The sequence below is a fragment of the Leptodactylus fuscus genome, chromosome 3 (assembly GCF_031893055.1).
Source record: "Leptodactylus fuscus isolate aLepFus1 chromosome 3, aLepFus1.hap2, whole genome shotgun sequence".
Classification (NCBI taxonomy): domain Eukaryota; kingdom Metazoa; phylum Chordata; class Amphibia; order Anura; family Leptodactylidae; genus Leptodactylus; species Leptodactylus fuscus.
The window spans coordinates 246,161,046-246,174,888 of record NC_134267.1 but is presented as its reverse complement, the minus strand read 5'-3'; the positions used below and the strand labels follow the sequence as shown (position 1 = coordinate 246,174,888).

The window sequence follows — 13,843 nt, the reverse complement described above, 5'->3', positions numbered from 1 at the left end:
AGGGGGGGGTGTATAATAGTGACCAGTATATATAATATATAAGGGGGGGGGGTATAATAGTGACCAGTATATATAATATATAAGGGGAGTGTATAATAGTGACCAGTATATATAATATATAAGGGGGGGGTGTATAATAGTGACCAGTATATATAATATATAAGGGGGGTGTATAATAGTGACCAGTATATATAATATATAAGGGGGGGGGGTGTATAATAGTGACCAGTATATATAATATATAAGGGGGGGGGGTATAATAGTGACCAGTATATATAATATATAAGGCGGGTGTATAATAGTGACCAGTATATATAATATATAAGGGGGGGGGGGTGTATAATAGTGACCAGTATATATAATATATAAGGGGGGGGGTATAATAGTGACCAGTATATATAATATATAAGGCGGGTGTATAATAGTGACCAGTATATATAATATATAAGGGGGGGTGTATAATAGTGACCAGTATATATAATATATAAGGGGGGTGTATAATAGTGACCAGTATATATAATATATAAGGGGGGGGGTGTATAATAGTGACCAGTATATATAATATATAAGGGGGGGGTGTATAATAGTGACCAGTATATATAATATATAAGGGGGGGGTATAACAGTGACTAGTATATATAATATATAGGGGGGGTGTATAATAGTGACCAGTATATATAATATATAAGGGGGGGGGGGGTATAATAGTGACCAGTATATATAACATATAAGGGGGGGTTTATAATAGTGACCAGTATATATAATATATAAGGGGGGGGGTGTATAATAGTGACCAGTATATATAATATATAAGGGGGGTGTATAATAGTGACCAGTATATATAATATATGGGGGGGGTGTATAATAGTGACTAGTATATATCTCCCTATATTATAAAAATGAATTTCTGTCTGTCTGTCTGTCTGTCTGTCTGTCTGTTCTCTAATGCGAACCAAACGACTGGACCGATCTTCACCAAATTTGGCACAGAGATACTTCAGGTATCCGGGAAGGTTTAAGATGAGACTCCAACTCGCTCGGACGTACCGTTGCTGAGATACAGCATTTCAAACACAGTGCCCCCCCCCCCCTTAGCCAATACAAAGCTACAAGTCTTTCACTCATATTCCAATTGCAATACACACGGTCACTCCACATGCACAACCCAACACTGATATCCAAACTGAGATACACGCATCAGAGGATTAGATACACAGATCAGCACACAGTATCACACGCCACAGGATTAGATACACGGGTCTGCACACAGTCCCACCAACCAGAGAATTAAATACGCACTTCTGCACACAGTTCCACACACTGAAGGATTTGATACAGGCGTCTGCACACGGTTCCACACTCCAGAGGATTAGATACGCGCATCTGCACACATTTGTACACGCCATAGGATTAGATACACGCGTCTTCACACAGTACCACATGCAGTAGGATTAGATACGCGCGTCTACACACAGTTCCACACGCCGAAGGATTAGATACGCGCCTCTTCACACAATACTACACAGGGGAAGATTAGATACGTGTGTGTGCACACCGTACCACACTTTGGAGGATTAGATACATGCCTCTGCACACAGTACCACAAGCCAGAGAATTAGATACGCGTCTCAGCACACAGTACCACATGGGGGAGGATTAGATACGCGCGTCTACACACAGTACCACATGCGATAGGATTATATATGCGCGTCTGCACACAGTACCACATGCTGGGGGATTGGATACATGCGTCTACTCACAGTTCCACACACTGTAGGATTAGATACGCACCTCTTCACACAATACCACACAGGGGAGGATTAGATACACGTGTCTTCACACAGTTGTACACGCCATAGGATTAGATACACGCGTCTTCACACAGTACCACATGCCGTAGGATTAGATACGCGCATCTACACACAATACCACATGGGGAGGATTAGATACGCGCGTCTGCACACAGTACCACATGCCGTAGAATTAGATACGCGCGTCTACACACAGTTCCACACTCCAGAGGATTAGATACGCGCGTCTGCACACAGTTCCACACTCCAGAGGATTAGATACGCGCGTCTGCACACAGTTGTACACGCCATAGGATTAGATACACATGTCTGCACAGAGTACCACATGCTGTAGGATTAGATACACACGTCTACACACAGTTCCACACTGCAGAGGATTAGATACGCGCGTCTGCACACAGTTGTACACGCCATAGAATTAGATACACGTGTCTGCACACAGTACCACATGCAGTAGGGAGGATTAGATACGTGTGTGCACACAGTATCACACTTTGGAGGATTAGATACATGCCTCTGCACACAGTACCACAAGCCAGAGAATTAGATACGCGTCTCAGCACACAGTATCACACGGGGGAGGATTAGATACGCGCGTCTGCCCACAGTACCACACGGGGGAGGATTAGATACGCGCGTCTACACACAGTACCACATGCCGGGGGATTGGACACGCGCGTCTACACACAGTTCCACACGCCGTAGGATTAGATACGCGCCTCTTCACACAATACCACACAGGGGAGGATTAGATACGTGCATCTGAACACAGTACCACACAGGGGAGGATTAGATACAGGCCTCTGCATACAGTACCACATGCCAGAGAATTAGATACGCGTCTCAGCACACAGTTCCACATGGGGGAGGATTAGATATGCGCATCTGCACACAGTACCACACCAACAAGAATTAGACACTTGCATCTAAACACAGTACTACACGGGGAAGGATTAGATACAGCTTTACTCCAGGTATCCATAATAACTGATCACAGGTTTTTCACTGATATCCAAAATGAGATCCACATAATCACATGACGCTTATGGACACACACACAAACCACATACAAAATACACCAGTGCAAAACTGGACAATTCTTATGGGGTCACTACACAAACATAACATGTAATATACCCGTGCGAAGCCGGGTCCTCCCTCTAGTAATATATAAGGGGGGGTGTATAATAGTGACCAGTATATATAATATATAAGGGGGGTTGTATAATAGTGATTCAAAAAATAAAGTAGAGATAACTAATGCTACGTGCCCAGTTAATAAACAAAAATGGGAGATAGGTAGGTAACTATCAGGGACGTATTTAAAATTTCACTTTTATTGATATGTATTAAAAGCTATACTTAGTACATAACAAAAATGTGGTATAAAATACCCCAAAATTCACAAAGGTAATGATAATGTGCAAGCACCTAGCCTGTGGGGGAGTGGGACACACCGTCCTCCACAATCGTTTATTTACCCCACTAGTGTTACACTTCTTATCTTTGATGTGGATAATGGGTTAAAGAGCAGGGCTGGAAAAACGTGTGCTATAGCCGCCTATGTTATCTATAGAGTACTGGCTGGCAAATAACTCCACTGCTATAGATTTTTCCTTCCCATAAGCTGGAGCTACAGTTAATAATTCATTTTGTTAAAGCACTGAAGCTCTCTGCTGTGCAATAGAATGCCTACAAAAGAGGACTTGTTAGCAGGCTGGTATACAGAGTAACCGGATAGTAACACCTATCTAAGGCTAAGGTAGTTATCCGGGTAGAGCAGCTCTGCTGCTGATAAATCACAGGCAGCTCAGGCAGCTCAATTCCCCTTGCCTGCTTTAGGGCTAAAACAATAGCCGAGATTATCATAATCTTTGCCTGACGCGGCGTTTCAACATACTAACACTCTCCCTGTCAGCATGAATCATCAGAGGCTTTAGTTGTGCACAGGAGATTAACTGACCACTGTCTAAATCACATTAGCGTCTTATGATATGACTCCCGTTTCCCCCATGGCATTGATGTTTAGCCATAGGGGGGCGCGGGAGAATGCTGAGTTTAAATGTGCAAAGCCACACCCCCTAGCAGACGCTATAACCAATCAGCGTGTGCAAACCAGACCCATAGTTCTGACGGCCGGCATGTGACGTGACGTGTCTTTACTGCACATGTGCAGGCGAGCACCACTCAGAAGCCGGAGGTGTGTCCTTACTCAATACGGCCGACTCCGCCCCGAGCTCCCTGCACATTCAATGACATCAGCTAGGTGAGAACTGCCAGAAAGACCATTCATAATAACTCCCCAACTCCGCCCCCCTGCAGTTCAAATACACAATTGTTACAAAGGAAATGTCTATACAGGTGAGTATATGACCTGATGAATATATAAAACACCATGACTATATGACAGAACACTGGGATCCCCTCCCAGAGGGGGACTCACTCAGCACAGCATCCTGGTACCAGCTACACGGGGATACTGCACAGGGAAAACAGATGACTACACCTCATGCATAACCCCTACCAAGAACTATAGAACCATACTACCATAGCTGTAACCATAACTATTACCACCCTACACCACCATCCAAGATCTTAAAAGGTAGTAGATAGGGTAAATCACCAAACAAAATCCCACATATGGAAATGGTAAACTGAACCCAAGTTTAAATAAAACAGGCAAACGAGATGCCATCATTAAGACCCCACGGTTTCACAGTCTTTAACGTAAAGGTCCATCTAGCCTCCCGCTGCAGGAGCTTTTTATCAAAATCTCCCCCCCGAAGAGATGGATGGACCAGTTCCACTCCCTGGAATTTTACAATGGACACATCTCCACCGTGTTTCTCACATATATGACATGCCAAAGGGGTGTCTTCGCCTCTAGAGATATCATTTATGTGCTCACGAATCCTTCTGCGGAACTCGCGAATGGTTTTACCCACATATTGCTTTCCGCAGGCGGAGCAGCTGGCCAGATAAATAACTCCTCGTGTCTTACAATTTATGAAATTTTTATTAGTATATATTACTAGTATATTCCATATTTGTCGAATTACTCCTAAAGGTCTTGCCAGGTACGATTGATGCGCATGCCCGACAGGATCCGCAGGAAAAAGTCCCCACCAGACCCTGAGCATGCCTCCCTAGCCAGTTATCATTTACAAGGGGTGCTAGATGACTCTTCACCAATCTGTCCTTAAGGTTAGGACCCCTCCTATATGTGACAAGCGGATAGTCATTAATCTATATATTAATCATATAATCATTAAGACAACCACTGGAAGGAGACCCTCCTCACCGCTGCAGACGAGCTGCACAAAAAGCTGAAACTGCAAAAAGAACAGGCCTTAGACAGGAGGACATTAGACAAGGCCTTCCCTACAAGATTCCTGCACAAAGAGGCGGGAGGAAACACCCAGGCCCGCCTACTGCTCCAAGGGCAGCCTCCAGGGCTCAGGAAAGCCCAGGAATGAGGCAGGTCCTAATGCGGCCTACTGCCTGGGGAAGCCACGGCCTCGAGTAGAGGCCGCCGCCGCCAGGTCCCTGACCGCGCGCTCAGTCCCGGCCGCCCGGAAGCCCAGGGAGCTGTGGGAACCAGCGCGACCTACACGCTGGCGAAGCCGTGGCTTCGCGTAGACGCCGCGGCCGCCCGTGCACCGGCCACGCCAGGGGAGACTGGACGCAGCAGAAGCTAGCTTCAGTAGAATCCACAGCTGCCACAGGGAGCCGGAAGAGAGGCCAGGAAAGGCCGGGGCATGGTGGGGCCTAGTGCCTCTAATCCCGTCGGCGAAGCCGCGGCCTCAATTAGAAGCCGCCAGTATAACCTCCCTGGCTAGACCCAAAAGGAAGGGGAACCCACAGAGCTAGGGCACACCCTCTATTCCCCCTCTATTCTATGACCCCAGGGCCCGGGGGGAAGACAGAAAAGAATAGGGGTGGGGGGAAGAGGGGAAGAAAAAATACTTACCTCTGCCCTCTAATACTTACCGGTCTGGCGTCTTCAGGTGCCACAGACTCACCACCTCGGTGATACCTCGCACCAAAGGTGGGGTCACCGGAATCCAGCCGTCGATGCAGCAACAGGGGACTGGGTGACTCTGTACTAGAGCTATTGCACCCGCAGGGGGTAGCACTAGTGTAGCATATACACTGATAACCCCCTGCCCCTGAAAAGAAAAAAAGAAAAACGATGCAAGACAGAAAGACCTGACTCAGGTCGTGACCGCCTCCTACGACACTAGGAAAAAAACTGACTGAGTGGGAGGGGATAGCCTGTGTAGGCGGAGCCAACTGTTTTTTCTTTCCTAGTGTCCGCCTCCTAATGACCAGCTCTATACCCCATGGTTACTGTGTCCCCCAGTGAAATATTACGAGAAACAGAAAACTCTTTGAATGAGAAGGTGTGGCCAAACTTTTGGTCTGTACTGTATATGCAAAAAAATAAAATTAAAATAAATACAAAAAATTATTAATTATATGCAGGTTTTGTTATTTTTATTTTTTTTATTTTTGCAAATATTTTTTTCTGTGTATTTATTTTTATTTCTGCGCACTCCTCCCTCTATTTCATGTGATTTTTGCACCAATATTTTATCTCCGTAAGTTATACATTTAATATTTGATTTCTTGACATTGGGGTGAGTTGATGTATGTGACGCCTATAGCGCAGGATCGGTGCTCGGGACATTATTATTGGTCTTTAGATTGATCACATGATCGGCCCCCGGGTGACACGGCTGGCTTTGTTGCTCGGCGCTTACATACCGGGGTCGCTGCTCCATCTTGGATTACCGCTCCTCATATTCTCCTTCCCCATCATTATGCCGACATTCAGGGTTCGGGGTTCTCTGGTTTGGGGTGTATTTGCCATGTCTGACTTTCCATGAGCAGCGCTGACCAGGTCTTATACTAATGTCTTCTATACATGTTTATTGCGTGTCTGATCATATTGCGTGTCCATGCTGCGATGTATTTGGGGTATATACACAGGGGTCTCTGTGTTTTGTTCTGTATGTGAAGGGTTAATCACACCAGCGGGCGGCCATATTGGATCCAGGATGACAAGTACAATATAACTTTGTGGAGTTCTCGCCATTTCTAACATGAGTTATGAGTAGAGATGAGCAAATAGTATTATAAACTGCAGTTTCGTATTCCCCGCTCCATAGGAATGAATGGGAGCGGCCGGTGCTTAACCCCTTGCTGCGCCCGCTCCCATTCATTCCTATGGGAGCGAGGGATTCAAAACTGTTTCGAATACTAATTGAATCAACTCTAGTTATGAGTAAGAAGCCACGGTCCTGGAAACGCGTCAGGATTGCCTGTCTGTCTGTAATGCGACATGTTTTTTTGAGTTTGTTTCCATGAATTCTTATTAGACACATTGTTTCTGCTCCTTGTTGTTTATTGGACGGAGCGCTATTGTTTGGGGCTTATTCTAATAATGGACTATTAAAGGTTACGTTTTATTAAAACGCGTTTCCAGAGCTGGATTTTTTATACTTTCTGTATATGATGATGATGATTATTGTTTATATAACGCCAATAATCCCAAGTGCAGTACATTATTATATTAATCCCATGGTGCTCTGTACATTATTATATTAATCCCATGGTGCTCTGTACATTATTATATTAATCCCATGGTACTGTACATTACTATATTAATCCCATGGTGCTCTGTACATTATTATATTATTCCCATGGTGCTCTGTACATTATTATATTAATCCCATGGTGTGTACATTATTATATTAATCCCATGGTGCGCTGTACATTATTATATTAATTCCATGGTGCTCTGTACATTATAATATTACTCCCATAGTGTTCTGTACATTATTATATTAATCCCATGGTGCTCTGTACATTATTATATTACTCCCATAGTGTTCTGTACATTATTATATTATTCCCATGGTGCTGTACATTATTATATTAATCCCATGGTGCTCTGTACATTATTATATTATTCCCATGGTGCTCTGTACATTATTATATTAATCCCATGGTGCTCTGTACATTATTATATTAATCCCATGGTGTGTACATTATTATATTAATCCCATGGTGCGCTGTACATTATTATATTAATCCCATGGTGCTCTGTACATTATTATATTAATCCCATGGTGCTCTGTACATTATTATATTAAACCCATGGTGCTGTACATTATTATATTAATCCCATGGTGCTCTGTACATTATTATATTACTCCCATAGTGTTCTGTACATTATTATATTATTCCCATGGTGCTGTACATTATTATATTAATCCCATGGTGCTCTGTACATTATTATATTAATCCCATGGTGCTGTACATTATTATATTAATCCCATGGTGCTCTGTACATTATTATATTAATCCCATGGTGCTCTGTACATTATTATATTACTCCCATGGTGCTCTGTACATTATTATATTAATCCCATGGTGCTCTGTACATTATTATATTAATCCCATGGTGCTCTGTACATTATTATATTAATTCCATGGTGCTCTGTACATTATTATATTAATCCCATGGTGCTCTGTATATTATTATATTAATCCCATGGTGCTCTGTACATTATTATATTAATCCCATGGTACTCTGTACATTATTATATTAATTCCATGGTGCTGTACATTATTATATTAATTCCATGGTGCTCTGTACATTATTATACTAATCCCATGGTGCTCTGTATATTATTATATTAATCCCATGGTGCTCTGTACATTATTATATTAATCCCATGGTGCTCTGTACATTATTATATTAATCCCATGGTGCTGTACATTATTATATTAATCCCATGGTGCTCTGTATATTATTATATTAATCCCATGGTGCTCTGTACATTATTATATTAATCCCATGGTGCTCTGTACATTATTATATTAATCCCATGGTGCTCTGTACATTATTATATTAATCCCATGGTGCTGTACATTATTATATTAATCCCATGGTACTCTGTACATTATTATATTAATTCCATGGTGCTGTACATTATTATATTAATGCCATGGTGCTCTGTACATTATTATATTAATGCCATGGTGCTCTGTACATTATTATATTAATCCCATGGTGCTCTGTACATTATTATATTAATCCCATGGTGCTTTACATTTGGGGGTTACATACAATACACAGAATATACAGGTAGATATAATACTAACAGTGATCGGCTGGCACGGTGGGGTAGAGGGCCCTGCCCGCGAGGGCTTACAATCTATGAGGGAACGGGGTAGAGACAGAAGGAGAGGGGGAGACTGTACAGATGGGGGTGCGGTGATAGTGTTATTGGGGGGTGTAGGCCTTCCTGAATAGGGGAGTCTTCAGGGCCTTCTTGAAGCCTGTGATTGTGGGGCTCAGTCTTATGTGTCTTGGTAAGGAGTTCCAGAGTATGGGGGATGCACGGGAGAAGTCTTGGAGACGGTTGTGTGAGGAGCGGATAAGGGCAGAGCGGAGTAGGAGGTCATTGGAGGATCTGAGGTTACGTGTGGGCAGGTAGCGGGAGATGAGGTCAGAGATATATGGAGGGGACAGGTGAGGATGAGGTCAGAGATATATGGAGGGGACAAGTGAGGTCAAAGATATATGGAGGGGACAGGTGAGGATGAGGTCAGAGATATATGGAGGGGACAGGTGAGGATGAGGTCAGAGATATATGGAGGGGACAGGTGAGGTCAGAGATATATGGAGGGGACAGGTGAGGTCAGAGATATATGGAGGGGACAGGTGAGGATGAAGGTCAGAGATATATGGAGGGGACAGATGAGGATGAGGTCAGAGATATATGGAGGGGACAGGTGAGGATGAAGGTCAGAGATATATGGAGGGGACAGGTGAGGTCAGAGATATATGGAGGGGACAGGTGAGGATGAGGTCAGAGATATATGGAGGGGACAGGTGAGGATGAGGTCAGAGATATATGGAGGGGACAGATGAGGATGAGGTCAGAAATATATGGAGGGGACAGGTGTGGTCAGAGATATATGGAGGAGACAGGTGAGGATGAGGTCAGAGATATCTGGAGGGGACAGGTGAGGATGAGGTCAGAGATATATGGAGGGGACAGGTGAGGTCAGAGATATATGGAGGGGACAGGTTGTGGATGGCTTTGTATGTTAGCATTAGTAGCTGGACCTCCATTCGCTGGGCTATAGGTAACCAGTGGAGGGACTGGCAGAGGGGAGCAGCTGATGAAGATCAGGGGGTGAGGTGGATTAAGCGAGCAGCGCAGTTTAAGGTGGACTGGAGGGGGGCGAGGGTGTTAGCTGGGAGTCCATGGAGAAGGGTGTGGGCAGTAGTCTAAGCGGGAGATTATGAGGGCCTGGGCGAGCATCTTGGTAGTTTCCTGGGTGAGGAAGGAGCGGATTCGGTGGATGCTCTTGAGTTGGAGACAGCAGGAGGTGTTGATGGTTTGAACATGTGACTTGAAGGATAGGTTGGAGTCCAGGGTTACTGCAAGGCATCGGGCCTGTGGGACAGGGGTAAGTGTGGTTCCATTAACTTTCATAGATGGGTCAGGTGGTGGGGCCATACGGTGTGGGGTGAAGATGATGAACTCAGTTTTCTCCATGTTGAGTTTCAGAAAGCGGGAGGAGAGGAAGGAGGCTACGGCCGCTAAACAAGCTGGAACTCTGGCCAGCAGGGAGGTCATGTCTGGTCCAGAGATGTGGATTTGGGTGTCATCGGCATAGCAATGGTACTGGAAACCATGAGATTTTATGAGTTGGCCAAGGGTGTAGATGGAGAAAAGGAGGGGTCCTAGGACGGAGCCTTCGGGGACACCTACAGAGAGAGGGCGCGGTGAGGAGGTGGTGTGCGAGTGGGAGACGCTGAATGTGCGGTCGGTGAGGTATGAGGAGATCCAGGAAAGGGCCAAGTCTGAGATACCAAGGGATGAGAGAATTTCTAACAGGAGGGAGTGGTCAACTGTGTCAAAGGCAGAGGAGAGGTCAAGGAGGAGGAGGACAGAGGAGAGGACGAGGAGGAGGACAGAGTAATGGCGCTTGGCTTTGGCGGTTAGCAGGTCATTAGTGACTTTTGTTAGGGCAGTTTCCGTGGAGTGCCGGGGTCTGAAGCCTGACTGGAGTCTGTCACAGAGCAGGTTGGACGAGAGATAGGAGGAGAGTTCGGAGTGGACGTGTTGCTCAAGCAGATTTGAGGCGTATGGGAGCAGTGAGGTGGGACGATAGTTGGCAGGAGAGGATGGGGCGAGGGACGGTTACTTAAGTATAGGTGTGACTGTGGCGTGTTTGAAGGTGGAGGGGAAGGATCCATTGGCTAGGGATAGGTTGAAGAGATGGGTTAGGGCTGGAGAAATGACTAAAGTGAGTTTGGGGATGAGATGTGACTGGATCGGGTCGAGTGTGCAGGAAGTGAGGTGGGATTTGGAGATTAGGGAGGAGAGTTTTTTGTCAGTGATGGTGGAGAAACAGGTCAAGGATGAGAAGCAGATTTCACCCCAAGCCGAGGGATTGATTCCCAGCTGATATAGATCCACCTTCTATTAGTTTCGGGGGGGCTGGGGTCCTCTTTTTTTTGTGTTCTTCCACCTGTGACTGGGACAGCATCAGGCAGATTCTTCTCGGGTTCACAGGAGCTGAAACCATAACGGGCCCTTGGACCGGCCCTGTCTTAGTTCTTGGACCGGCCCTGTCTTAAAGCCTCACACTCTGCTCGGCGTCTGCTCCATAGTGGAAGCCATTACTGTAAGGCTTTCTATCTGTTATGGAATCTCCTCTAAAGCAGTTCCCGAAACTGCAGCAACTGGCAGATAACAGAGAGCAGAAGAAGACGCTCCCTAAATCTCATAGTGCCCTCATCTAAGGCTCCCCGACATCTAACCAGAGGCCACTACAGGGCCGGATGGTCTCGGCCTGATCTGGAATCAGGTTATTACACAAGTCGTCAGTATAGAAATAGATGAACTACAAATAGTCAGAATAAACCTGGTGAGAGCGGAGAGCGCGGAATATCTACATCAGAAACATGTCTGTGTGTTTGTGTCTCCACAGATGGATCCAGTAGGAGAAATCCCCCCGAGAGATGTCCCCTGAGTCCTCTGTATTCCCAGGACTGCCCGGAGGAGAATGTCCCAGACAGTCAGCAGGTAGATGGCACTGCTGAGTCCTGGGGTACATCTATATAGGGGGTGGAGCTCACCGCTCCTGCACTCATACATGTCCCAGACAGTCAGCAGGTAGGGGGCGCTGCTGAGTCCTGGGGTACATCTATATAGGGGGTGGAGCTCGCCGCTCCTGTACTCATACATGTACCAGACAGTCAGCAGGTAGATGGCGCTGCTGAGTCCTGGGGTACATCTATATAGGGGGTGGAGCTCACCGCTCCTGTACTCATACATGTACCAGACAGTCAGCAGGTAGGGGGCGCTGCTGAGTCCTGGGGTACATCTATATAGGGGGTGGAGCTCACCGCTCCTGCACTCATACATGTACCAGACAGTCAGCAGGTAGATGGCGCTGCTGAGTCCTGGGGTACATCTATATAGGGGGTGGAGCTCGCCGCTCCTGTACTCATACATGTACTAGACAGTCAGCAGGTAGATGGCGCTGCTGAGTCCTGGGGTACATCTATATAGGGGGTGGAGCTCCTGCACTCATACATGTACCAGACAGTCAGCAGGTAGATGGCGCTGCTGAGTCCTGGGGTACATCTATATAGGGGGTGGAGCTCGCCGCTCCTGCACTCATACATGTACCAGACAGTCAGCAGGTAGATGGCGCTGCTGAGTCCTGGGGTACATCTATATAGGGGGTGGAGCTCGCCGCTCCTGCACTCATACATGTACCAGACAGTCAGCAGGTAGATGGCGCTGCTGAGTCCCGGGGTACATCTATATAGGGGGTGGAGCTCCTGCACTCATACATGTACCAGACAGTCAGCAGGTAGATGGCGCTGCTGAGTCCTGGGGTACATCTATATAGGGGGTGGAGCTCCTGCACTCATACATGTACCAGACAGTCAGCAGGTAGATGGCGCTGCTGAGTCCTGGGGTACATCTATATAGGGGTGGAGCTCGCCGCTCCTGCACTCATACATGTCCCAGACAGTCAGCAGGTAGGGGGCGCTGCTGAGTCCTGGGGTACATCTATATAGGGGGTGGAGCTCCTGTACTCATACATGTACCAGACAGTCAGCAGGTAGATGGCGCTGCTGAGTCCTGAGGTACCTCTATATAGAGGGTGGAGCTCGCCGCTCCTGTACTCATACATGTACCAGACAGTCAGCAGGTAGATGGCGCTGCTGAGTCCTGGGGTACATCTATATAGGGGGTGGAGCTCCTGCACTCATACATGTACCAGACAGTCAGCAGGTAGATGGCGCTATATTCAGACCATAAAGTAACTGGACCAAAGATATGACATTGTTTCTTCCCTGTTTAGGGTGAAGATCTGATGGATATTAAGGCTGAGGTTAAAGAAGAAGCAGAAGAGGAGACGGATTCCTGGACTGATCAGCAGTGTAAGGAGCGGAGACTTTCTCCTCTAGATACTACTACTCCCATCATCTCCTCATCACATGGCAATCTATCCCATCACTGTGTGTTTCCTACAGATGGAGCCATTGCCAGAAATCAGGGAGAAGATGTGACTGATATTAAAGCGGAGGCTGAAGAAGAGAGGATGAGGGGCCATCACCTGTGTAAGAGGGAAGTGGAGGAGGAGATTCCAGGAGGTGTTACCACAGGTACGGAGTCATGAATGGAGAAGGAGAAGTCCCAGGTTTCTTCAGGTCGGTTCCCCCTTAGAGCTCCAGTCCAGTAACTCTCCTCGTTCCTCATACCTGATAAGCAGGGGAGCAGTCCCGAGGGGTGAGGAGCTCATCTAATGTTTGGCGTCTTACAGGGCGTCCACCTGTTACTGGTAATAATGCTGCTGCTTATTCTGGACTTTCTCTCTGAGAAGCAGAGGATATTCTATGTCCAGCCGGAATGATCTCCGTGCGTCTGTCACTGAGGATACAGCAGAAGCTGTACTGTACTCTACTCCGCATGACTGAGTGAAAG

At 46.3% G+C, this 13,843-nt stretch overlaps 1 protein-coding gene across 1 annotated transcript in view; it reads left to right on the top strand.

Moving 5' to 3' along the window:
• LOC142198394 (uncharacterized) overlaps window positions 1-13,843 on the top strand; it is a 1,100,421-nt gene that overhangs the window by 1,083,361 nt on the left and 3,217 nt on the right. Inside the window, exons 6-8 of the mRNA XM_075269423.1 lie at window positions 11,832-11,926; window positions 13,221-13,299; window positions 13,393-13,524. Of these exons, the coding sequence (XP_075125524.1) occupies window positions 11,832-11,926; window positions 13,221-13,299; window positions 13,393-13,524 (306 nt within the window). The remainder of the gene's footprint in view (window positions 1-11,831; window positions 11,927-13,220; window positions 13,300-13,392; window positions 13,525-13,843) is intronic.